The sequence below is a fragment of the Mangifera indica genome, chromosome 6 (assembly GCF_011075055.1).
Source record: "Mangifera indica cultivar Alphonso chromosome 6, CATAS_Mindica_2.1, whole genome shotgun sequence".
NCBI lineage: Eukaryota > Viridiplantae > Streptophyta > Magnoliopsida > Sapindales > Anacardiaceae > Mangifera > Mangifera indica.
In genome coordinates, this window is record NC_058142.1 from 17,286,334 (window position 1) to 17,312,315 (window position 25,982).

A 25,982-nucleotide genomic window follows, 5' to 3' on the forward strand; every position below is an offset into this window, starting at 1 on the left:
TAAACTTAAACTGATCTAAAATTCGAACTGATTCGAACCCACCACTAGCTCAAATATATGATAGTATGAAAAATTATTTATCAAGTCAAACTCTCAAAAGCTCGTCATTATAAGACCTTGAAATATATTTTTACCTTGTTGAAACTCAAATTAATTGACTTTGATTTTATTTGGAAACCCTAATTATATAAGATAAAAAGATGAACATATATGACAACAATAATAATAATAGTAACTATTGATATTAAAATTGATTCTAAGAATAAGTTTTGATCCGCACAAGGAAGATGATGATATGAAATTCAAGTTTTCAATTAATTCCTATGACAATTATGGGTGAAAGGGAACACAGAAACCCTAACCCTAAGATGGATCAATGGTGAGGCGGTCGTCTCCGGCGGCAGCCCTAGGTTGCTGGAACTGACTCAGTTGGCCAATGCTGGCGGAGACATTCATGGCAAGAAGGCTGGAGTCGTAGTTGTTGCCGTTGTCGAAGCTCCTTATCATCTGCTGCTGATGCTCTCTAGGGAAGAATTGGTGGTGATGAAAGTGATGTTCACATCCATTTCCACCTCCGGTGCCACCTCCGCCGCCAATCAGATTGATGCCCATGTTGGGATGATGGTGGTTGTGGTTGTGGGTGGTGGTGGCAGCTGCAGCCGCGGCCGCGATGAGTCCAGCGTGGCCGGTGATGCCGAGGTTTTGATATTTTGATAATTCGGACTTGGCGCAGCGGAGATCCATCTGCAGCTGGCGGAGACGGTGCTGCAGGAAAGAAATAACTCCGACGCAGCCGTACACGGGATCGCGGAGACGCATGTCGGCCTCATAAGCAAGAGAATTCACGGCGTCTTCCCGCTGCGACGGCTGCAACTCGTTCAGAAGCTTCGTTACATTACTCGCTCCGAAAACTTTGTGCACGTTGGCGAATTTCTGAGGTTGGTCCGGTGGAAAATACGGAGCAAAAACACACTCCGGTTGACACTTCCGCCTCAAAAATTTACACGCCGCGCATGGAGAATTCGATGATGATGCCATCTTGTATCTTCTTCGCTGCAACCCAAAACAAAAACACCATGTAAATCAAAAGAATACCCTGAATTATCCAGTGCATGCTGGGGTTTACATATCCAGCGAAATCGAGCAGGTTCCAGTCATAAAAAGAACACCATGTAAAAGAAATGATACACACACACACACACACACACACACACACACACACACACATACATACATACATACATACATATATATATATATTAACTGTACCATGAGGGTGAGAGATCTTGATGATGATGCTGATGATGAAGATGATAGTGAACTTGGACATGAAGATGAAGATGGAGATGGAGATGGTGAAGGGGTTAACTAGGGCTTTTAGTTTTAGGGTTGAAAATACAACTTTTATTTTTACAGAAAATGAAAATTGCCATGTGAAAGAGACATAAAGTTGGAAAGATTACCCGTTACAGGAGCTGTCAAATGTTAATCAAATTATGAGAAATTATTCTGCTATGATTTTATTTTTCTGTCAGAATTTGAAAATAAAAATGAAATGAAATCTTCACATATAAACTTGAGGGAGATGAAGTATGAAAAAGGAAGTTAAATTGATACATAAAACTTGAAATTTATTTATACAATTCTAGAGGATATTTTTTTGACTCTAAATATGGTGAAAGAGAGAAGATAGAAAGGTTGAGAATGGAGGATTGGATCTCGTGAGAGTTTGGTTATTTCAATGGATCAAAAGGGTTCATTTTTTGGGATTGACACAGAAAGCAATAAAGCGATAATGTGAAGAAGAAGCAAAATTAAAATATACAAAAACGGTGGAACTTTCTGACTCTTGACTGTTTATAATCATAATAAGATCTTGGGATGAAGAATTTTTAAGATCTGTTTATTATTCTTATTCTTTTTGTAGCCTTGAAACTTTAATCAAAATCAAATAAAATGTACTTTGTAGTAAGTAAACAAACAAGTCAAACCTTTTACTTCTTCTTCTTCAAGTCTTGAAGATGGATGGATTTTCTTTCTTTTTTTTATCAGTTTAAGGGGATGAGAAGCTCATGCAATTAAACTGGTGGGTTTTTTAGATGGGTTTCGATTTGTTCGCCGGAAAGCAAAAGGCATGGAACATGCATAGAAAGATGATGGTGAAGAGTAGGAGCGAAATAGGAGGTGAAGTTTATTAGGGTTAGGGGGGATTTTTGTGTATAAATACTGAGAGAGAGAGAGAGAGAGAGAGAGAGAGAGGGAGAGGGAGAGGGAGGTAAATGCGGCGGAGAAAGGGAAAGTCGCCCAGAAGCAGAGGCTAAGGAGGCGGAGAGAAAAGCAAAACAAAAACACAGAGGAGAGAGAGCTAGTGTTTGTAGCTACTGCAAAATGGAATGAGTGAGAGAATATACATTGATGAGTATTTGAAGGAGGGTTTCAATGACGTTCCTCGTTTTGCTTCATCATCACCATGTAATAATAATAATAGTAATAATGGTGCTACTGAGTTTGAACAACGCTTGATTTGAAATTAATTTAAATTAAAAAGAGTCAGTTTGAGATCTGTTTATAATTGATAACCTAAAATTTGAATTCGGTTTGAAAAAAATTTAACTTTATATTTTGACTGTTTGAATAAGTTTAAACTTGACTCATTTACGAAATTTATATATATATATATATATATATATATATATATATATATACACACACAAAAACGAGTTTATGAGGGAAGGTTTCAAATGTTATTGAGATCAAATAAGATCCAATTAGAGATTGATTCGAATACAAAAGAGTTTGTTCGAAATTAACTCATGATTGATTAGTTAAAAAACAATTAAACTTATAATTTTATAAACAATAAAACTATATGTATCTATTTTGAGTACACAAATGAATATACATTTAATATATGTCACAAAATGATTTAGTGATTTTAAATTAAAGATAAAGTAAAACTTAATCATATGATGACATATTATGTGTGTACTCATTTATGTATTTAAAAATGGGTAAGTATAACATTATTCTTTGATAAATGACTCATGCAAAATTTTGGATTGGATCGAACCTAGTTTGTTTTTATTTGGCTTAAGTTTGACTTATTCAATCTGAATTTGAATTCGAACTTAAATTGTTCGGATTAAATCCAACCCTAATTTATCACCAATTTTTACTATAATTTAAAGTTTTAACATCGATGATGACCTTTTTATTTTATTAATATAACAATATTGAAAAAATGATATTTATCTTAAAATACCTAATTTGTTTATAGTTTACATCATATATTAGGTCTTTGACACTGATTTTTAGTAATATTTTATGTCATAATAAATGAGTATTAATAAATATCAAGTTAACATGTCGTTATATAGTTGAGTAATTTTAAAATAAAAATAAAATAAATTATCTAATCACATGGACACAACTGAGCCATTAATACACTTCTGTTAGTACATGTAGAATTACTCAATCAATATTGTCAAGAAATAATGTGTAACTTGAATACTCAGTTCGCTAACAATTTGTATTATGATCTTAAATATCCAATTTGTATAGTGTATATATTATAAAATTAAATAATTGACATTAATAATGAACATTTAATTTTTTTTCAATCCAATATGTTGAGAGTTGTTATATTGATATTCATAAGAACTAATTTCTTTGTTTAATCCAATATTCGAAGTCTATTGTGTTCGTCAAGATGATTAGTGTAAAGTATGAAACTTTGAATCCAAAATTGGAAAGTATAAACTTCTAATTTTGACTCTAATCAAAATAACTAACTTTAAATGTTGTTCTCCCAAATTTAAAATTTGTCATATGGTATTATTTTAGTGGAAGCAATGTGTTGAACATCGGGGCATGGTTGTGGCTCTTCTAAGTTTAAAATTTGTATTATTATTATTATTATTATTATTATTAATATAGTAAACACGATATTTTGAAAGGTCGAAAGACTTATTCCCACTCAAAGTTTAGTTTATTCTTAAATTTTCAGTCATTAAGTTTTAAAATCTCAAATATCCACTCATCAGCGGTTAAAGTTTATAAAATCCTTTAAATTTAAAGGTAAAAATATTATTTAACAAATACTATTAAAAAAATAAAACTTCATCTTATTTTTTTCATTGGTTTAAAAAACTGAAATTTTTTTCCTTTCAAAAGTTTGAAAAGTTACATTTTCTTTTTGTTAAGGTTTACTTTTGTTTCTCCCATTTTCAAACCAGCTTCTCTGTCTACCTTGTCTCTCTCCCTCCTGATGATCTCTCCCGCAACCCTATCATCCATTGAAAATGAAACAAACAAATCATTGATTAAAAACGAAGAAGACAAATCATCCATCATCACTTCGTTTTCAACGGACAATTTGCCCTTCTTTGTCTTTGTCTTCGTCTTCGTGAAGATGGGCGCTCCCTCCAAACATCTTCATAAAGACGAAGACAAAGATGGGCAATCGTCCATCGAAAACGAAGTGCCAATGGACAATTCATCTTCATTGTTTTTCTACAGACGATTCATTCAGTTCATTTTCAATCATTTTGTTTTTTACAAATGATAAGGTTAGGAGAGAGATCGTGGGGTAGGAGAGAGATTGGGCATAGGCTGTCAGCTGGAGATGAAGAAGGTGGCTGAAAAATGGGAAAAAGAAAAGTAAAACCTAACAGTGGGAAAATGTAACTTTTCAAATTTTTGAGTAAAAAAAATTGTTAATTTTTTAAACTAAAGAGGAAAATAAGATACAGTTTTATTTTTTAATATTATTAATTGAAGTTAGTTTTTCGTAAATGAAAATAAACATGCATTATTGCAAGGCGAAACAAATTTGATTAATTATAATTCATATTTAATATAAAATTATTTTAAATATTTATTTAAACTATGTATCAAACCAATCATTAATTTAAATTGATATTGTAGATTAATATCCAATCTAAATATTAAAACAACTAGTCAAAATTCTGAAAACAAGTTGTAGGTGTGGGGGGTTTTTGTTGGCTTGCTTCTTGTTATTCTTACAGAGACTTCCGGAGGGATCTGGAGGATGTTGTCTTGTTGCGACAAGACCTTTCCTCCGTCCGTTCGAGAGTTTTATTAGGGTTTCAGATTTTGCATCTGTCCCCCTACCCCACGCAGATTCATACCATAATATAATTTCCCACCAACTTCTATTTAATTTTCATTAATTTTACTCCCATCATAAATGCTTCCGTTGCGTGTAGGACAAACAATAATTTCTATATTCCATCGAGACAGGGTAATTGAATTGGATTGTCTTTGTTCGGATTTGAGTTTAGATCAAATAAATTAAATTTAAATTAATAATTAGATTTATTTTGATAAATAAATTAATTTTGAGTTGACTTATATTGAATTTAAAATAAAAATATTTTTATACCGAATTTAAACCATAGGTTGTCAATGTTATACATAAATGATATATTATCATGTGACTAGATTATTTTTAGTAAAAGATAAAATAACACTCAATCACCTAATGACAAATTATTTTTGTACTCGAATTATCTACCAAAAATTTTTATACATAATGTTACTCTTTTTATATTTAAGTCATATCAAGTTGAGTCTTATTTGGACTCAGTTGAATCAAGTACAACTGAGTTAATCTGACTCAAGTATCAACTGAGTTCTAGTATAAACGATCTAAGTTTGAGTTGATTTAGATTTAATCAAAAGTCAAATTATTTTCGAGTCAAATTCAAGCTTTAACCTATCAATCTTGATCGAATTTAAGCTAACTCGAGTATAAAGTATGCATAATTTAGTTTAAATCGTAAAATTAGAGTAAATCACTTAAAAATTACAGTTTGATTTGGTTTTTAAAATGTATGGTTTGGGTTAATAAATTTTTTAAAACAATTTTTAGTTTGGGTTGCGATTAGGCTTGGATATAATCCAACTCAGCTCGGTCTTGAAAATCAATTTGATTCGATTTAGCTTGACTCAAATTCATTTAATTAAAATTCAAACCGAACTTGAGCTGAAAGATTTGACTTGTTTTTTAATTCAAGCAAAACTCGAGCCAAGGGGTATTCGATTTGGTTAAGCTCAAATCTAATTTGAATTCATTGCTCAAATTAGTAGTTTGAATTTATTGCTCGATCTGGCTCAAATCAACTCGAATTCAGTAGTTCGAATTGGTAGTTCAAATTCGTAGTTTTGTTCGGCTTTGAATATTATTTGAATAAAACGATATCATTTTGTCAATGAACCACGAACTCGAGTCACGAATTTAAGTCATACATTCGAACCATTAATTTGAGTTGAACCAAGCTACAAATTAGAACCATTGATTTAAGCTACGAAATCGAGCTAAACTCAAATCGAACTGAGCTAAGCTATTTTTCATTTTAGCCAAACTCGAGTCGAACTTAATTTTGACTTGATGAACTGGAGCTAAATTCAAGCTGGACCATTTTATGTCTAAGCCAAACTCGAACCAAGGGGTGTTTGGGCTCGACCCGACTCGAATCCACCCTTAGTTGCGATTTGGCGACTTTTAATCCAAATTAAACCATAAATTGTATTTTTTAAAAAATACATATATATAGTTTTATTTGATAGAATTTTTCAATATACAATTAGGTATACAATTTTTTTTTATATTTATTTTGTCACTTTTTTTTACATATATATTGTTTATATATTTCATATTTATTTTCCATGTTTATATTATATTTTAGAAAACTATAATTCAATTAATTTTATTAAATAATGTATGTTTAGAAGTGAAAAATTTTAATTGATTCAAACCGCAATCCAAACTAAATCAAACCATACTTTTTCAATTTAGTTTGATTTAGTTTAGTTTAAAATTTTTAATTTTTTTTAGTTTGGTTTAAAAAAACTTTTAAATCGTATTAAACTGGATTGTGTACATCTTTACTTGAGTATAAAAAACTTAGTTCGAATTGGCTTAGATTGAATTCAAAGTTAAAAATTTATTAAACTGAATTCAAACCCAACTTGTCGCTCTTAAGCAGAAACTTTTTTATTCAAACCAATTTTAAGTTGGGACTTAAGCTTAACTTAACTTGAGTATCAACTAGGTTAAAGTATAAACACTTTGAATTCGAGATTACTCAGATTGAATCTACTAGTTAAATTATTTTTTAATCAAATTTGAGCTTCAACTCGTCAATCTTAAACCAAATTTAACATAACTCGAGTATAAAAGAACAAAGTTTGAGTAAATTCAAACTAATTTTAAAGTTAAATTATTTTTAAATTGAATTCAAACCTTAATTCATCAATAATGAAATGATTTTGAGTTTGCTCTTTGGATTCAAATCAATCCAGAGTTGAGTTTTATTTAGACTTGTTTTAGATCAAATCCAACCCTATTCGAGTATATACTGATAATGGTGTTGATGTATTAAGTTATTTTAATTATAAGATAATGTGATGAGTAATATTCATTTTCTTCTAATCAATATAGTTATGATACACTAATATAATTATTCTTTTAAATACATATATGCCTACGAATAAATACGAATATAAATATTAACCTATCATAATATAATTAAATAATTTTAAATTAGAAATTAAGTAATATATAATCACATGATGACACATCAATATCTTGTTAGAATACATAAACGAATCTCTGGCCACACATAATTTAGAAATGTAGTAAGAATACTACCATTTTATTAATACATTAATGCTAGTTTAATGATATAAACTTTGCAACATCAATGAAAATTAAAAAAACAATAGACATAAATTCATATTTCTTCAAAATTTAAATTCCCAATTGGAGATTTTTGAAGAGCTTCAAAATTCATCTCGGGTGGAATTCTTCGAAGGCATTGTGTTTCTTAGACGAGGATTAATTCGATCTTGTTTAATATCCTGTATAATGAATAATATCATAATAAATAAGAACACAAATAAATTTAATTTAATTCAAAAAAAAAATTGAGTCCCCAAACTTGTAGATCATACTTTATTTTTATTTTTACCATTTAAATTTTGAAATAAGTGTGATCAAATTTAAAAAAGAAACTGCTTTGATGAGCTCAACCCGACCCGACCAAAAATGACCCAACAAGTTAACTTAATCTAAACTTGGCCCAATTTGTTAATTGGGCTAAAGCCCAATTAAATATATTTGGTAGTGATACCTCCAACCATTTTAAGCTGGACAAATTAATTGTGAACCATTAATAACACTTTAAAAGTATTAATATTTTAAATTAAAAATTGATGAAAAAGAAATTCAAATTCATTATAAAGTACAAAATACAAAAACATAGTTTTCACACGAGTAATACTACGTGTACAATTACAAAAGATGGGTAATCATAGATATAAATAAACTGATGTGTTAAAATTTGATTGCATAACTTAATTTTTTATTTTATTTTTAATTCAAAATCACTCAGTCACATAATGATACGTTATTTTATTTATACATGTTAATTATCGATTGTTTGCACATTATTTTTTTACACTTCCTTTCTTATTGATTATCCACAAATTATATGTCAAAGGATCTTAGGATTTAGTTGATGTAAATAATTTTTTTTATACACTTTCCAATTTAATAATTGTATATATACGTATATGTGTGTATATGTTCAGTAACAAAAGCAAAATAAGTAAAAGAATTATATAGAAAACAAAAAAAAAAAAGCTAGAAGAATTGCTTACCATATGCTTGAGAGCCATGTCTAAAGAACTCTTAGACATCAAGCTTCCAAAAGCATTTCCATGAGAAATGGAAGCTCCACGAGACTTCGTTTTTGTTTCTGGTTTCTCTTGATCACCTATTGAATTTTTTCTAGCATTCATCATCTTCTCCACCATCTTACTCCCCACAAAATTATTTTGTGTTCCTAAATTAACCATCATTCTCTTTCCTTCACCTTCCTTGGCCTCAACTTTTCGACCCCTCGTGACGCCTGGTGAGCACGATTGCCTCCTTGATCTAGCTACAACTTGTCGATCATCTATGTTTTGTTGCACCAATGGAGTTAACATTGTTGAATTAGTTCGAGTCTTCATTGTAGAAGTTGAGCGATCAGTATTAGGTCGACCTTTTGTCACTGAAGTTAATCGATCAGTATTAGGTCGACCCTTTGTGGCAGAAATGGAGCGATTAGTGGTAGTCTTTAAATTAGAGGGTGTTTCATTAGAAAAACTTAGGATTTGAGTAGAAATTGTAGACCGCATCGAGGGTGACACACCCCGACTTTTTGGCTTTGTTTTTGTGGTTGTAAGAGCATCCATTGTTGTTTCCGCTAAGGTTTTAGAGAGGTTAGATGCTAGAAAACTATCAATTTGATTATTAGTGACTGTTCTTGTATTTTTGTTGGTGTTCATGTTTGTTTTTTTGTTGTTCAAATCATTAGGCGATGGTGTTGTTTTTTGGTTTAAAATTGTTGTTCCTTTGAAGGTTTTGGTTTGAGATGGCATACTTGAGCTTTGACTCGGAGCCATTGATCTTTGAGAGATTCTAGGTTTAGGTTTTGGAGACTTCGGCCTTTTAAAGTTGTTATTGCTTCCCTTTTGCGCTCCTGAATTGCCTGCAAACTACACAAATATTTTTTTACCCTATATCAAAGGGATGCACTATACAAAACGAACAGTAGATATTAACAAGTACAAATAAATTAATATGTCATCAAGTGATTAGATAATATAATTGTTTACATTATCTCCATTCAAAATCATTTAATCACATGATGATATGTTAGTATGTTTGTATCTGTTAAAACCCAAACATTTGTGTGTGTGTGTGTGTGTGTGTGTATAGTATTATACTTTTTATAAATAAGCATACTCTTGAGAGAGGTTGCACAATTGGTAATTCCCTTTGAATAACAAGTTCAGGGGCACCGATGGCTTCCATTTCTAAGGATGGAAATAATGGAGTGGCTGGTGGCGTCTTTAACCTTCATAAACATTCATCAAACTGATAAATAATTAAACCTTAAATAAGTTTGTTAATACTATGTATGGTTACAAACATTTGATGAGTTATAAAGTGATTAGTTAGGTGATTCTAATTAGAGATCAAATAACATCCAATCATATGATGTTAATTAGTGTTTATACCTATCATTAGTGTATGAAAAGGGCAGATTCTAATCGAACCAAGCTCAAACTTAGGTCAGTTCAAATTTGGTTTAACTTAAAAGAATTGAGCTCCTCTCAAACTAACTCAAGCTTGTCGAGTCAAAATCAATTAAAACGACATTATTTTGATGTATATTTAACAAAATGAAATTGTTTTAGCCAATTTCAATCTAACTTTTTCAAGCTTGCAAATTTAATTAATCGAATACTTCCAAGTGCAAGCTCGACACTACAAAATCCTTGTGTTTGAACTTGCATAAGTTGAGATTATTTGAACTAAGTTGACAATCGAACTCAACAATCTTAGGTCGAATCCACCCTTAAATGCATGTAGTATTACTAGTCAAAAAATTAGTTACCAATCATAGTCGTTTTTCTCCTTCTCTTTCTCACCAAAGAGGTCATATCCTGTTCCTTTCTTCCCTGATGCAATTCTGTACAGTGAATAATTTCCTGTAACATTACATTGCAAATGTAAAAAATAATTATATTTATATATAAGAATAATACTACCAATCAAGAGGCGTTATTGTTCTTTATATTGACCATTGAAATAGTTTGATCGATTTGTACCATAAATATAATGTAACATCATCTCTCTTTATACATTAAATCAGAATAGATCGAGGATTTTACGCTAATATAAACTCGTTTATACACTTTTCTTTTGTATGCTTCTCCTTTGTAAAACGTATTTTAACGATAAAATCATAAAACCAACAAAAGTCAAAATAGGTAATATCTTATAGCTTTAAGTAATGTTGTACATACAAATTGGGGCAATATTAATAATGATGTCATTGGTGGGGATTATGTTAAGTGTTCTTCTTAAACCTCTTAACTAGAGACGGTTGATTTTAAAATTTGACTGTCTTGAGTCAATATAAGTCCATTGTTTCTCCTCCCTTCACAAGGTGTATTTTAATGGTAAAAATATAAGATCGATGAAAGATAAAACAAACACTACCTATATGTAGGGACGATATCAGATGTGCCTCAATTGGGGGTTGTGTTAATATTAAATTCTTACATTAAACAAGAACCAACGATCTTGAGTTAATATAAATTCATTATCTCTCTCTTCCTTACAAGACATTTTAGTAAAACAATTAAACCAATGAAGACAAAAACAAATAATACCTCACCACTCTAAGTAACTTTCTATACACAAATGGAAGCACCATCAACCCCAATCAATAAATCACTTGAAGTCACTTGAATTTGCTAGGCATTGACGAATGACTAAACCCTAGCCAACAACATAATAAAACTACCAATCACACATAAAATCATAAAAACGTAAAGAGTAAAGTACCGGAATTCGGCTCAAACTCATCGGAATCCGGCTGAAGGAGGCTAGCAAGTCGATTTTTTTCACGTTTATGCAACTCCTTGAAGAGAAGAAGATCTTCATCTCTATTATCTTTTCTCTGGGACAACAATGGCATCGAAGGGACCTTCGTCTTCCTCCCACCACCACTGTTCATGACTCTTATTTTACATTAACTTGGATGAAGAGATCAATGTAGTGAAGAATATATAGAAAGCAATTTAATGGCTTGAATAATTTAATGGAAGAAATATGAAGAGATTGACATGTGGAATGGAGGCCGGCCATGAAAAGGTCTCTGTCATTTAAGCCGATGCAAAGCAGCCAAGATTCCAAATTCATGAGAAGCTTTGGGATAAAAATACATAGATTCCTCTAAGTTTACATTTGGCATTGTTCAATGGGACAAATGAGATGCCTTTACATTATTCAATTGTAATGGGAAATCAGCATATATATATATATATATATATATATATATATATATATATATATATATATATATATATATTTGACCATAGTTATAATTATCTTATTATATACAATACGTTATATATATCGTACAATATAAAATGATATATATTATAAGGTTATACAACATGGAGAGTATATTATACAATACGATACATATTATTAATACGGATTAATACGTATTTTTTGAGAAGGGATGACATGTACAAATGTATTTAAAAGTTTTTAGATTTTAAAAAGATATTTATGATATTTTTAAAATATTGACATAATAATCAAAATTATTATTATTTTATTATCATTTTTTTTTTTAAAGATGTGTATCTTATGATAGAATAAGATATGCAAAATCTAATACGAAAAATGAAGTTTTTGATACGTGATACAATATGTGATTTGACTTAACTAAATGTTTCATAATTAATTGTGACAACCTTAAGTAAATTTTATAATTTAAAAACTTACAGACTATTTAATCAACATTTATCAAATTATTGAACTAATTTTATATTTCAAACAATGTGAGATATCTATATTCAATATTTTTTTATGTATTTTGTCAGTAAAGAATTTGTCTAGGGTGCTACAATTCATAAATTTGTCTGGGTATCATTGAGCTATTTCACACAATGTAATGACTAAGTTTGCAATATTTCGACTCTTGAATTCAAACTTCTTGATGCAAAATCTAAGTAAAAAAGGGGAAGGGGTGCAAATTTTGTTCATCTCAACATTAGGTTTTTAACATAGTTTCAAAATCTAGATTGGATTGTTGGTTTGAATGATAATCAATTATAAATCCGTTTTGGTTCTCTGTTAAAACCCATTTTTAAGTATCAAACTAGATAGAATTGAGGTTAAATAGAGTGACTCATGTCAGGTTTGTGATTCATCACCAAGTTAGGCTATTCCAACTATTTTATTGACGTCAAAACTTGTTATTTGTATCATATTAATATCATGATGATATCATAAATCCACTTAATTGATCGAATCAATTTATCTGTGGACTAATCTTTTGATCAAATTAAGACCCAATCCGGCCCTAAAGACATTGATTTTTAATGGTCTTAGGATAAGACCATCTTTATTGATTATATATATATATATGTGTGTGTGTGTGTATATGTATGTATGTATGTATATTATCATATCTGAAAATAAAATCTTAATCGATGTAATTCCTCTAGACATTTCTTGGTGATAAGTTATTTATAAGTATACAGATTAATGCAAGATTACACTTTTATTGCTTTACATAGAGTTGTATGTACCTTGGTTCATATTGAGTTGGACTTAAGTCAGTTATTGTTTAATCGAGTTTGAGTTCGCTATTGCTCGTCTTGATGAACTTGTGAGATCTTAACTCAAGTATGATATTAATAAACCTTTAAAAGTTTAAAATCTTATAGTTATATCCGGAAGTTTTACTTCACTTTTAATATAGAGGGATAATTGACAAATATATAAATATTAGATGCAACCTCAGTTTTTGAAACAAATTTGAGTTATTTGTTTTTATCTCAAGCTTGAGCCTCCAAGTGTCAAGCTCGAGGTTGGCAACACCCAATCGAGCCTAACACTACCCTGTTTGGTTATTATAGCCTAACTGCACATTTAGAAGTGTTAATGGACTAGATCGAGAGCCTACTCAATTGCAACCATTTGGATTTGGTTAACTCGAAAAATACACAAGGCTCATGACATGGCCCTATGCAACGTGACATGGCTCTCGTCACGGTCTGGTACAGTCTGCTACAGTAGCATACCAGGCTAAAATTGCCTGCTTCGGCCGGCCGACACCTCTATACACATTTCATCTTTCGTTTCTGGTTTACCTAGGAGATTTCTCTCTTTGTAATGGGCTTGAAGGGAGAGAAATTTACAATTTGGACACATAGGCCCATTCTATTAATAAGATGGGCCAAGCATACTAGCCGGTAGGCCCACTTTCACAAAACCTAGCAAAAACCAAAAATCAATTTCAATTTTCTGCTTCCTGCTCTTCCTCTTCCTCACAAAGCAATGCTGGGTTCAGCATTGCGCAGAGTCGCCACCAGGCTCTCCTCTTTTCCTTCTCCTTCTTCCTCATTTCTCATCTTCAATAATTCAACTAACCCCAACTCAACCTCAGGCAGACTGTTTCATCTTCCTCATTTTTACCTTTTTTCAACCACGGTAACGGTGCCGGCGGCTCATGAAACTAGCATTTTGAGAAGCACCAGGGACAAGTTGGGTGGAGGCCGACGAGCAAGACGACCAGTACGACATCGTTTCGTTAAGAAAAGTAGTGGTAATGTTACGACAAATACTTATGCTGCAATTGAGCTGGCTTTGGATTCGGTGGTAAAGGTTTTCACAGTTTCCAGAAGCCCCAACTATTTTCTTCCGTGGCAGAACAAATCCCAACGAGAGACGACCGGTTCAGGTTTTTCATTTTCTCCATTTTCTTCCTGTGAATTTGAATTTTTGCTCCACATAGTCCATGGCATGCATATTAAGCATATGAAGCTGCAGCTTGACTCAGAAGTGTTAGCTTTAGGTCCAACAGCCTCTTGAATTGGATGTGGATTAGATAAATTATGCTCAACATGAAATGCTAATATATTATTTTTCTCCTGATAACTCCCTGAATGAATGCATTGAGTTAGCGTTTCAGAGAGGATGAAACCAATATGTAGGAGATTATTGGATCCACCTATTAAACATCCAATAATCCAGAAGCCTACTCTGAACTATCCTTCAAATTAAACCTATTCGTAATCTTTTATTGAACTATTCAATTACTTTGTTTTATTTAATCGAGTTATAAAGAATGTTAGCCCATATCATGAAATTTTCTAGTACAACACATGCATTTAGATTGCTATTAAGCATGTTAAGTTACCATTTGGCCAAAAGGTTTTAGCTTAAATGACGACTTGGCAAAAAATTTTATGTCCATCAGCTTGAAGTGTGTTAACAAAGATTAGTTCAGGAAATAGATTTCCCTTGACAAAGAATTTGAGGGATTTGAATTTTGGACCTTTTGCTTTAACACTATGTTAAGTTATCACTTTATTGAAAACTAAGCTTTCCAGTGAGGGTTTAACATTGAGCATCATTCGAAACTTATAAGTGCCATGGTAGAAAGATGTAAGGAGAGCATGATGACAATCAATGCACATAACACACTTGATTGTCATTTTGTTGGATGAACCTATTTAGTGGTGAAGTTAGTATTAGGAAATGGCATTCTGCTCCATCTGCAATAAAATTTGGTTAGATGTGCATGAATATTTTTTTAAGTGAAGTGAGTTATTAATTTTATAATTTTTGGGTTTTTGAATTAATGTAGGATTTGTTATTCATGGAAAAAAGATTCTAACAAATGCTCATGTGGTGGCGGATCATACATTTGTGATGGTAAGAAAGCATGGTGGTTCTACCAAATTTAGAGCCCAAGTTGAAGCCGTGGGTCATGAATGTGACTTAGCCATTCTTGTTGTTGATAGTGAAGAATTTTGGGAGGGTGTGACTTTTTTAGAGCTAGGAGATATTCCATTTCTTCAACAAGCTGTTGCAGTTGTTGGATATCCTCAAGGTACCTCCAATGTTTTACAATCTCTTATTTGTTTAAGTAGTCTCATCTTCTGTGGAGGTGCAAATTACTTATGTTGTGCAAAATGTTGTGTTCCTTGGTTGCAGGTGGTGACAACATTTCGGTAACTAAAGGAGTTGTTTCCAGAGTTGAACCAACCCAATATGTCCATGGTGCAACACAGCTGATGGCTATACAGATTGATGCTGCTATAAATCCTGGCAATAGTGGTGGCCCAGCAATTATGGGCAATAAAGTTGTTGGTGTTGCCTTTCAAAATCTTTCCGGTGCCGAGAATATAGGGTAAATTTCTTTAGTAGTCTTCTTCACGTGTATCTTATGTTTATATTTAGGAAGCAACCAGATACAGACTAAAATATATTTCTTTTCATCTGGCAAAAAATTTCCTTCTCTGGCTGACATCTATTTTGTCTTATTGTCCCTTGCAGTTATATTATTCCTGTTCCAGTTATAAGGCATTTTATAATTGGTGTTGAGGAAAATGGAAAATATGTTGGATTCTGCTCTCTAGGACTATCATGCCAAACCACAGAGAATGTTCAACTTCGAAACTACTTTGGAATGAAACCTGAAATGACTGGAGTACTTGTGGACAAAATTAATCCTCTATCAGATGCTCATAAAATCTTGAAAAAAGATGATATCATCCTCGCATTCGATTCCGTGCCAATAGCAAATGATGGGACAGGTACTGACTCTGAACTTCTTTGCGATGATTTTATAAAATTTCATTTTGTTTTCATTTAATTTAGTAATTGTTACCTCATATGGAAGATTAAGTAATGCAAAATTGAGGTTAGGTTTTCAAGTAAACAAAAAGCCACATTTTAAATGTTGTACTGAGATGTAATTATTTGGTATTGCTTTTCTAGTTTGATAAAATTGAGTTTGTATATATGGTTACCTACTACTTCGCAAGAACATAACATTATTAGATCTTCAATTAAAGAAAAGTGGTACGAGCTCAAAAGTTATTGTCATCGTCCCCTTTTGGCGTCTTGATATATGTGGTTTCATTTATGTTCTTAATTTGTATTGTTATTTACAATATTGCAGTTCATTTTCGTAACAGAGAACGGATAACATTTGATCATTTGGTGTCAATGAAGAAACCCAATGAAAAATGTTTACTTAGAGTCTTGAGGGATGCCAAAGAGTACGAATTCAGTATCACACTACGACCTGTAAGACATGTTTCTCTTTTCTGTAGATTCTTGAAATTTGATGATATTAGTAGCTTGCAGATTAGTTTTTGATAAATACATTAAATGTGATGTGTTGGGACTGATCCATAAGTTTGTTGATTTTGCAGTTGCAACCACTAGTTCCAGTGCATCAGTTTGATAAGCTACCTAGCTATTATATTTTTGCTGGCCTGGTCTTTATTCCACTTACCCAGCCATACCTTCATGAGTATGGAGAAGATTGGTATAACACTTCACCACGTAGATTGTGTGAGCGTGCATTGAGAGAGTTGCCTAAGAAGGCTGGTGAACAACTTGTTATTCTTTCTCAGGTATGCTTGCTTCTTTTGCAACCCTTTGATTGCTTTTAAAGTTTCCCTGAGATATTCCTTGTACATTTCACGCTTTGAAAAAATGCGTATGAATCATTTAAGTTTCTCATTGAAACCATTCTTTTATAATTTATGCGATAAATGATCAATTTCATTCTTTGGCTGATACTTCTGGTGTCTTTTTGCGATCCCATTGACAGCCATTTTGAGTACCCTTTTTTGGGTTAAAGAGGATGCATGTACCTCTAATTTTTTTAAACCTCTGATTTCATCAGAATAATTTATTATCTTATCTTGGAAAACACATTTTATGTTGGAGGGTTTTGCTTGATTCAAATTTGACTGGCCTGGTGATCAAGCCATAGAGTTTCTGCTTTACCTGGTAACAAATCACTTGTCTTCTTCAGGTTCTGATGGATGATATCAGTGCCGGGTATGAGCGTTTTGCAGAATTACAGGTGAGCTAATTTTCAAGAATTACGTATGGTTATCATTATCAATCATATTTAAACTGTGCTTCAGTGGGTTATCTATCCTTCATACTATCTTTAACTACAAATGAGCCAAATGTTTGCAAAAAGCATTTTTAAAGCAGAAAATGGATGGCCTATGATTACTTTTTTGCCACTTTATCTCCTAGATATGATTAAAGCTATTTGATTGATGATGATTTACAAGCATCTAACCATGGAAAAGCATGCTGCAAAGCAATTCAGGATGAAAATTTATAGGTCAATGAGTTAGTATGCATAAGCCTAGATGTAAAATTTTGGCCCTGGTCAATTTTTTTTAACTGAGTTCTCAATTGTGGTTCAACAGATTAAGAGGGTCAATGGGGTGGAAATTGAAAACTTGAAGCATCTATCTGAACAAGTCGAAAACTGTAGCTCAGAATGCTTGAGGTTTGATTTGGATGATGACAGGGTAATTGTATTGGACTATCAGAAGGCGAAACTTGCCACAAATAGAATATTGAAACTTCACAGAATACCGTCTGCAATGTCTAGTGACCTTAGAGGCGAAGAGAACCCGGAAATTGAGTTGGCCTGCGCAAGCTGAATCTGCCTTCAGAATCAGAACATTGTCACTAAAATGAATGCAGAGAAAGTAAAATTTTGGTTTTGTGATCGAGTCAGTTGTAGCTTTCACTTTTAGTTACATATTGATCTAGGAATAGCATCATTTCTGTGTCAACACTACCATGTTTGAGGTTTACTTTCAAGAGCAGACCTAGACTTGGCATTGATCCGGTCAATGGGTCTGTCCGGTTTTGTCAGTGACAGATTAAATAAATGTTAGAACTATATTTAATCAACGAGAATTATAGTTTAGTGGTATATGATACATATTTCTTGCTAGATGAACTCTTTTGGATTCTTAAGAATTATTACATTTTTTAAAACAATTTTGTTTATTTAGTGATTAAATATAAAACCCAAATTACATTTTATTAACTAGGGTGTAATTTGGTCGGTTAGATTGATTGATTAAAATGAGTTTTAACATTTATTTGGATTGGACTATCCACTTGGTCCTGTTGGAATTGGTTTGACCAAGTGATCTAATTTAGATATTTATTATGCTACTTTTAAGTAGATATAAATAGTAACAATCTATAGTTACAAGTGGATTTGGTTTGAGTTGGTATCGATAAATTTATGATTTAATTCGAATAAGTCAATTTCTCGTTTATGTATCAACTCGGCTTGAGATTGGTTTATTTATTCATTTGGTGATATTGTTTATTCATTTAGTGATATTATTTATTTTTTTAATGATATTGTTTACTTTATTAGTAGCCTTTCAAAGGCATTTCAAACAAGCTTGAATTAAGCATTATAAATTCTATTTGAGTTGGAGTTAGCCTTAAACACGATATGGATCGATTACTCCCCTATCTGTAACTAGGTTTACCAAACATTTACTTGAATGTGTTGGAAGTAAAATTTACTCAAATCCACATGTTTTATGTGGATTTGATTAAGGAACCAATCAAGAAAGACTTTCTATCCAACAATTATGGTAAGAAGATACTCAATCTGAACACAATTTGAATTAGCCTCAAATTAAAAATGCTTAACACAAACAAGACTCTTTTTATCAACGATTTGATATTATTTTATATAAAGGTCGTGTTTCAGTTTGTTCAATTCATTTTATCTATTTTGACACGATATATTTTTTATATTTTTCAACCAACCGATTTTGATACAAATTCTGAATACATTATGGCACTTATATACAAGTTATATTCGAATTTTGAAGGATCAATCTAAACTATCTATTTTGCAAGTAGGTTGACATGAAGTCCATACATTTATTTTTCTTGTCAAGTGTCCAACTCTAAGTTCTAGAAACCATTTAAGCCATATGCTGGGTGCGCCTTGCTCTCCACGAAACAATTGGGAAGTCTTAATGCCTAATCATGTTTAATATTATATTAGTCACCATAATTAGTAATATAATAATCTTATAATTAATTATTTTCAATTATATTATTTTGACCGTTGCATAATAGAAGCTTAATATTTACACTTAAGAAATACTACATGTATCTATTTTGAGTATATAAATAAGTATATATTTATACATATCATCATATGATTGGATGTTAATCTATTTTTAATTTAAAATCAATCAATTACATATTAACATGTATAAATATATACACAATCGTATATTTAAAGTGAGTGTACAGTTTTATTGATTGATAAAGAGAGATAATTCTTATTATTGGTATTATATTAAGGCCAAAACATTTATTCACACCCAAGGTATAGTGTAATTTTAAACTTACACTTGTTAATTTTTCAAAACTGAAAGTCCTACTCATGAGTCAATTTCTGTTAACATTTTTAGTTAGGGTTAAAGGTTAACAATAATATAAAAAAAAAATATAATTCATTATATTTCCCTGTTAGGATTTAAAAATTAACAATTTTACTCATGCGTAAAGTTTTTAAGTTTTGAAAAGTCATATTTTTCTCTCAAACCTAAAATTACTTTTTTTCACCTCTCTGGCCATTGATAGCTACCCTTTTCAACCCTAAGTCATAGACAAAACTTCGACCACCAGATCTTTGTATGGATTGGATGAGCCCTTATTAAAGGCATACAAAACTGGTTAACTGCTTTTGTAAACTGAACCGAATTTTCGGTTTCATTAAAGTTTTACATTGAAATCGAACAATTTATAACCAAACCAAATTATCAGATAACGAAACTGAATTTTCGGTTACTCAATTTTGAACCAAATTTGACAAGAACAGAAAAAAAAAAAGACTAGTTCAATAACCTTTTATTTAATTTTGTTTGATGAATGTGGTGCATTTTGCATTTAACAAAATCTACCTTGTTGAATATTTGAGTTTTTATTCAAAACAATGTATTTCCCTTCTGTTATTGCAAATGCTAGTCGAGGTTGTATTGCTTTATGATGGAGACCCAATAAATATATTATATTAAATAAATAATACTTATAACAAATAAGAAGTGTCAACTCCTCCTCTAAGGTCGTAGCCTCCCTATCAGCCAATGACTGCCCAAATACCCAAATAACAATTTTGTTTTTTTACATCTCTTTCTACCCAATTTGAAAAAAATTCTCCCATTTTGCCAATCCAATTGTTGTTGGTGGTCGGAAAAGTCAACTTCATATTTGCCGTTGTCAAAAATACTACTGTGATATCGTTCGTCTTAAGCATGATCACATATGTTTTAAATCCCAACATTAGAACCTTTTTCTCGCCAAATTCAATATCATCCACCGCAAGAACTCTTAGTTTAGCCTTGATCTTGTTGTCTTCGTTGTCAATTACAAGGTTTTTTAATGACTTTCTTCTTAGATAGTGGCGATGATGGTTGAACAAAATTTTTTATGACTTCCTCACCTTCCTCCTCCTTAGATAGCGGTGATGGTAGTTGAGCTTCAATCTCATTGTTTTCCTTAATTTCCTTGTCGGAATCTTCCATTTCAACCAAATGGGTTTCTCTTTCTTCTTATTTCTTGTCAAATATGATTAAAATGCCATCTTCATCCAATTTGTCCTCTTCCACCACAAAAACTACCCATGACTTACATTCACAGTTGTGATTAGGTTTTTATATTCTTTCACAACAAAGACAAATTTCATTTGCCCATATTGTTCGGATTTCTAATTGTGTCAATCATCAGACAAACCTCTATCTTCCATTTACATCTTGCATCATATCAACTATCCCTATTATTAAAATCATACTACTCTGATACCACTTTGATAGAGACCCAATAGATATATTAGATTAAATAAATAATATTGACAATAAATAAGAAGTGTCAGCTCCTCCTCTAAGGTCGTAGCCTTCTTATCAGCCAATAATTACCTAAATACCCAAATAACTAATATTTTTTCTCCCCTATTATAATTTTTACTCCTTTTTATATAACTCATTAAATATTATCCTAATAATTTCTTTTTAAATATTATCCTAATATTCTAATTAAACTACATAACAAATTTTCTAACAGTCTTAAAAAACAATAAATCAAGACATTAATAAAGTAAGTGAACATTATATGATTTGAGAAAGAAATCATTGTTGATGTCATTGAAAAAAAAATAAGATAAATGTAATCGAAAAATAACAAGATAATTGTCGTCGGAAAATGATAAGAGGTTGGCTGTTAAGTTGAGCTAGTGAGTGTTGGTTTATAATGAACTTATCTTGAATGAGAATAGAGAAGATGAAGCTTGTTGCAGTGAATGTTGTTGCAAGAATATACAAAAGAAGATGAAAGAGAAAGACCATGTGTTGAGAAGTGATTGCTTACCGCAAGTTTGCTACAACTCTGTAATGTTCAATCAACACGCTAGGGTGGGTGGAAGCGTCCAAGGGAAAGGAAAAGAGAAAAGCATGTTTTCCTTAAATAATAAGTGGACTTTTATTTTAACATTAAAAGACATGTTTAAATTTTTATTATAATTTTTTTTATTACTCTTTTTAATTTGAAAACTGAATCGGTTATTGGGTAACTGATTTTCAAATTTTAGTAAATCAAAAACCAAACCAAATGTTTGGTCTTCATAATATCTTAATCTAGTAATTGAATCGGTTTTACAAATACTCTATTTTTCTATTCATATACCAATTTCGATATTAGTTCAATTAGTTATTCAGAAAATTTTGAACACCCCCAGTCCAAACAAAGGTGTTGTCATCATCTGAACAAATTGCCTGAATTTGTCCAATCCAGATGAAGAGATGGTTTAGGGAGAGATTACGACGATTTAGGGTTGAAAGGAGAGGTCGATGATGGTTAAGGATGGTGGTCGAAGAGGTGAAAAAAAAAATCATAAGTTGGGGGGGAGGGGGGAGAAGAGAGGAAATGTGACTTTTCAAAATTAAAAAACTTTAGATAGAGATAAAGTTGTTAGTTTTTAAAATCTAGAGAGAAAAATATAATGAATTATATATATTTTTAATATTGTAATTAAAATGATAATTTTATCCTTAATTTTAATAAAAATTGATTATTAGGTGGGGTTTTAGGATTTTAAAAATTGATGGGCACTATAGCTTATATTTAATAGTAATTTGAAATTTTACTTCACTAATTTGTAATGTTGAAATTATATAATAAAGTGTAATTAAAGAAGATAAAAGATTAGGTAGCGAATCGAATGGTTTGAATGTATGGTCAAGTTAGTGATGTTAGCATGAAAAATTAAAATTTTATAACCAAATTTAACCATGTGGCATCATGCTAATTTTAGTATAACGATCGAACCGATTTGATTTAAAGATTGCATTATGGTTTATTACTATTTATCTATTCAATTTTGAGATTAATCTAATTTAATGATTAAAACAAGATTTAGTTATAATTCATACTAAATTAGGCACCATTTTCAATTAAACTAATTAGATCAGTTGGTCACACGTAGATTTTAAAATAATATTAAAAATAACAAAAATCCTCTTACAAAGTTGAAAAAAAAAACTTTTATAAGAAAATAATACCAATAGTACTTTCATAAGAAAAAAAAGTCACACAACATTTGACTTTGTCTAATTCCAAGTAATTTTATAAAGAGAAATAAAAAAATTAATAATTAATTTACAATTAAACAATTTTATCACGTCAACATGATGATTCGATAATATATGAATGAATACATTTTGTAAAGAAATATATTGACTAAAAGAATGTTTTAGTTTTTAGGCCAAAAGACTTATTCTCACCCAACGTTTAGTATATTCCTAAATTTTTACCCATGAAATTTTAAGTTTAATTGTCTTTGTTTGAGACAAAGATAATTAGAGAGGGAAAGTTGAGTGAATGAAAAAGAGAGAAGTCGTGAGAGAGAGAGAATATGGTTAGAGATGATGAACTTCACTGTCTTTGATGACAAAAAAACTTTAAGAGAGAAATGATTACTTTTCGAACTTTACGATCAGAGAAAAGGGAAATGAATTGTTAATTTTTAAATTAAGAAAAGAAATATAATAAAATTTTAATTTTTTAACTAAATAATATTTTTATTTCTCACTTTAATTAAAAATTTTAATAAAATAATATATATTTAAATTTTTAAAACTTTTTAATAAGAGTTTGAGAATATTTTGATTTCTCCCCTATTTAACACAGAGTTTTTATTATTGCATTCTCCAATTTCAAAGTTCCTCTTTTTATTGAAGTTTCAGTTCTTCTCAGAGTGTGCTTCCACCACACAGGTTGTGCTGGCTTTTTGATATTTCGAATTCCTTTTGTCAGAGTTTTCCGTTTCCAGTGAATGAGAAGACTTGGAATGTATTAATCTTTGCGGTGTTGTAAGTTTTTCTTGTTTTTGGATAGAAGAATTAAAATCCTATATAGAGATAGTATTTCCTCGTAGTGCAGTAATTACCTATTTAATAACAGTGTTTAAAGGTTCTTCCTTTTGTTCTTGTATTTTTAGAGATTGCATTTTCCTGTTTGGACAGTTTCTCTTCAGATGCGTTGTTGACTTGCATTTAGAACAAGAGAAGCATCTTCCAGTCTTCTTTTGATCCATTTCCTTGTAGGGGTTGGGATAAAAGTCTTCAACAAAATTAGATTGATAAGATATATATTAAATCTTAATTTTATATCTAGCAAACCAAATTTGTCATCTAATTAATCTAGTTTTGTCATCCTTTAAAGGATGTTTCATAAACGAAGTTAAATATTTTGAATTCATCCTTAAAATAAATTCTTGACTGATAACAAATAACCGAAATCTATCAATACACTCTTTAGTAGCTAAAACCTCTTTTCATGAGTAGGATAATTAATTTCTGTTGCTGAAAACTTTCTTGAAGCATATCGAACAATTCGTTCAATATTATTAGTTCTTTTAGCCTTAAGAACTCCTCCCTAGTAATAATCAGAAGCATCACTTTCTATTATCATAGAATTTGCATCTTCTAGTAAAGTTAGATATTGTAAGTTCTTAGACACTTCTTTAATCTGGATTATGCAGTGAGTATCTTTTTCGGTCCATTCCCATGGTACCTTTAAACTTACTTTCAGTGTTAATTCATTTATAACCCTAGCTAGATTTGGGACATATTCCCTCATTTGATTTGTCAGTCCAATAAATTGTTATTACATGTGTCTTCATTCTAACACATTAGAGAAATCCAACAATTTCTTTGAAATATGGTCTTGAAGTTGAATACCTCCTTCTCCGAATTTCACTCCTAAAAATTTGACCTTAGTTTAGAATCATTCTATTTTTCTTTCAGATAGAATCATTCCATTTTCAAGGAATCCTTTGGTCACTTGTTGTAGATGTTTTATATGATCTTCCTTAGTTTTACCAAACACTAGTACATCATTTATATAAACGACACAAAAGTCGCATAAGTCGAAGAAATCCTTATCCATTTTCCTTTGAAATATAGATAGCGCTTGTTTTAATCCGAAAAGTAAAACTAACCATTCATATAATCCCTTTGGATATGTAAATGTCATCAAAGGCATACTTTCCTCAAACGTTTTAATTTGCCAAAGCCTTGATGTCAAATCAAATTGAGAAAAGATTTTTCCAAATCTAGCTTTATTTAATAAAGCTAATTTGCTAGATATTTTATAGGCATCATTTATAGTTTTACTGTTTAAAATCCTATAGTTGATAACCATCCTAGCTTTTCCTCTAATTTGCTTTGCTTTATTTATTACCGTAAGAGCAGGCGAAGAGTGAAGACTATTACTTTCCCTTATTAGCCCTTTAGCTAGTAATTCCGGAATTTACTTCTTAAATTCCTCTTCTGTATCGGGAAAGTATTATCTAGAGTCTATTTTGACTTTGTCATTTGGATTTTTTAACTTTATTTCTACAAATATCTCATTCCTTTCCCACAGTTTTAATGATAATTCATCAAAACAGGGAGAAAGTTCTTCTTTAAATCTTTTAATTTATTCAAGATTTGAAGAGTATTCATGACATTTGACTATTTCAGAAATTTCTTGTTTCTAAGGTATGCTTTAGAGAATTTTTCTTACTCTTTTGGTTTACCTTGAGAAAATATTTGAAATATTCTTTTACATGTCATTTTCCTATTTTCTTCTAGCTTAACTTATGTTATCCACAATTTTTCTCGAGGTTTTATTGAGAAAACAATGTAGTTAGTTTCTTGTCTTAGCTTTTCAGGTCTAAAACTATTTCTGACTTTAGCTATTTCAGGCTTTGCTAGAATATGAATACTATGTTCTCCAAGCATAATATAATCATTATCCTGCATAAACGACCTTACCTCTATTTGTCCTTGTAAAAATGAGTTTCCAATAATAAAGTCTACCTCTAGATAGTCTAATAATAAAACTTCTTTTAGGACGAACTTTTTTCTTGTTTAACAATATGGTTATGTTTTGAACAAATTCTGTAATCACACTTTGTCTTCCATTGGCGACTATATTCATGATAGGTTGTTCTAGCTATTTCCATAAT

The 25,982-nt window shown here is 31.0% G+C and overlaps 3 protein-coding genes across 3 annotated transcripts; 1 reads left to right on the forward strand and 2 right to left on the reverse strand.

Annotated features, from left to right (window-relative positions):
• Window positions 1-211: 211 nt before the first annotated feature.
• LOC123218634 (protein ASYMMETRIC LEAVES 2-like) lies at window positions 212-2,389 on the reverse strand. The gene is made up of 2 exons (XM_044640144.1): window positions 1,992-2,389; window positions 212-1,053 (listed from the first exon to the last, which is right to left on the reverse strand). Exon 2 carries the CDS (start codon window positions 1,036-1,038, stop codon window positions 364-366), a length of 675 nt encoding a protein of 224 aa, XP_044496079.1. The 5' UTR covers window positions 1,039-1,053; window positions 1,992-2,389; the 3' UTR covers window positions 212-363.
• Window positions 2,390-7,806: 5,417 nt separating this feature from the next.
• Window positions 7,807-11,600, reverse strand: LOC123219735. Its single transcript, XM_044641717.1, has 5 exons — window positions 11,429-11,600; window positions 10,473-10,566; window positions 9,818-9,929; window positions 8,686-9,567; window positions 7,807-7,884 (listed from the first exon to the last, which is right to left on the reverse strand). The coding sequence occupies exons 1-5, from the start codon at window positions 11,598-11,600 to the stop codon at window positions 7,807-7,809; spliced, it is 1,338 nt and encodes a 445-aa protein (XP_044497652.1).
• Window positions 11,601-13,897: 2,297 nt separating this feature from the next.
• LOC123218078 (protease Do-like 10, mitochondrial) lies at window positions 13,898-18,368 on the forward strand. The gene is made up of 8 exons (XM_044639289.1): window positions 13,898-14,342; window positions 15,252-15,497; window positions 15,602-15,797; window positions 15,944-16,203; window positions 16,572-16,699; window positions 16,828-17,031; window positions 17,439-17,489; window positions 17,851-18,368. Exons 1-8 carry the CDS (start codon window positions 13,940-13,942, stop codon window positions 18,088-18,090), a joined length of 1,728 nt encoding a protein of 575 aa, XP_044495224.1. The 5' UTR covers window positions 13,898-13,939; the 3' UTR covers window positions 18,091-18,368.
• The last annotated feature ends 7,614 nt before the right edge of the window (window positions 18,369-25,982 follow it).

What these genes read in the sequence shown, in the direction of transcription:
- LOC123218078 (XM_044639289.1), top strand. Translation starts at nt 13,940, where the DNA reads ATGCTGGGTTCAGCATTGCGCAGAGTCGCCACCAGGCTCTCCTCTTTT. An exon ending in AACTTGTTATTCTTTCTCAG is followed by an intron (nt 17,032 to 17,438) that starts GTATGCTTGCTT and finishes TGTCTTCTTCAG; the next exon opens with GTTCTGATGGATGATATCAG. An exon ending in AGCGTTTTGCAGAATTACAG is followed by an intron (nt 17,490 to 17,850) that starts GTGAGCTAATTT and finishes GTGGTTCAACAG; the next exon opens with ATTAAGAGGGTCAATGGGGT.
- LOC123219735 (XM_044641717.1), bottom strand. Translation starts at nt 11,600, where the DNA reads ATGAACAGTGGTGGTGGGAGGAAGACGAAGGTCCCTTCGATGCCATTG. An exon ending in GAGAAAAACGACTATGATTG is followed by an intron (nt 9,930 to 10,472) that starts GTAACTAATTTT and finishes ATGTTTATGAAG; the next exon opens with GTTAAAGACGCCACCAGCCA. An exon ending in ACATGGCTCTCAAGCATATG is followed by an intron (nt 7,885 to 8,685) that starts GTAAGCAATTCT and finishes TTCATTATACAG; the next exon opens with GATATTAAACAAGATCGAAT.
- LOC123218634 (XM_044640144.1), bottom strand. Translation starts at nt 1,038, where the DNA reads ATGGCATCATCATCGAATTCTCCATGCGCGGCGTGTAAATTTTTGAGG.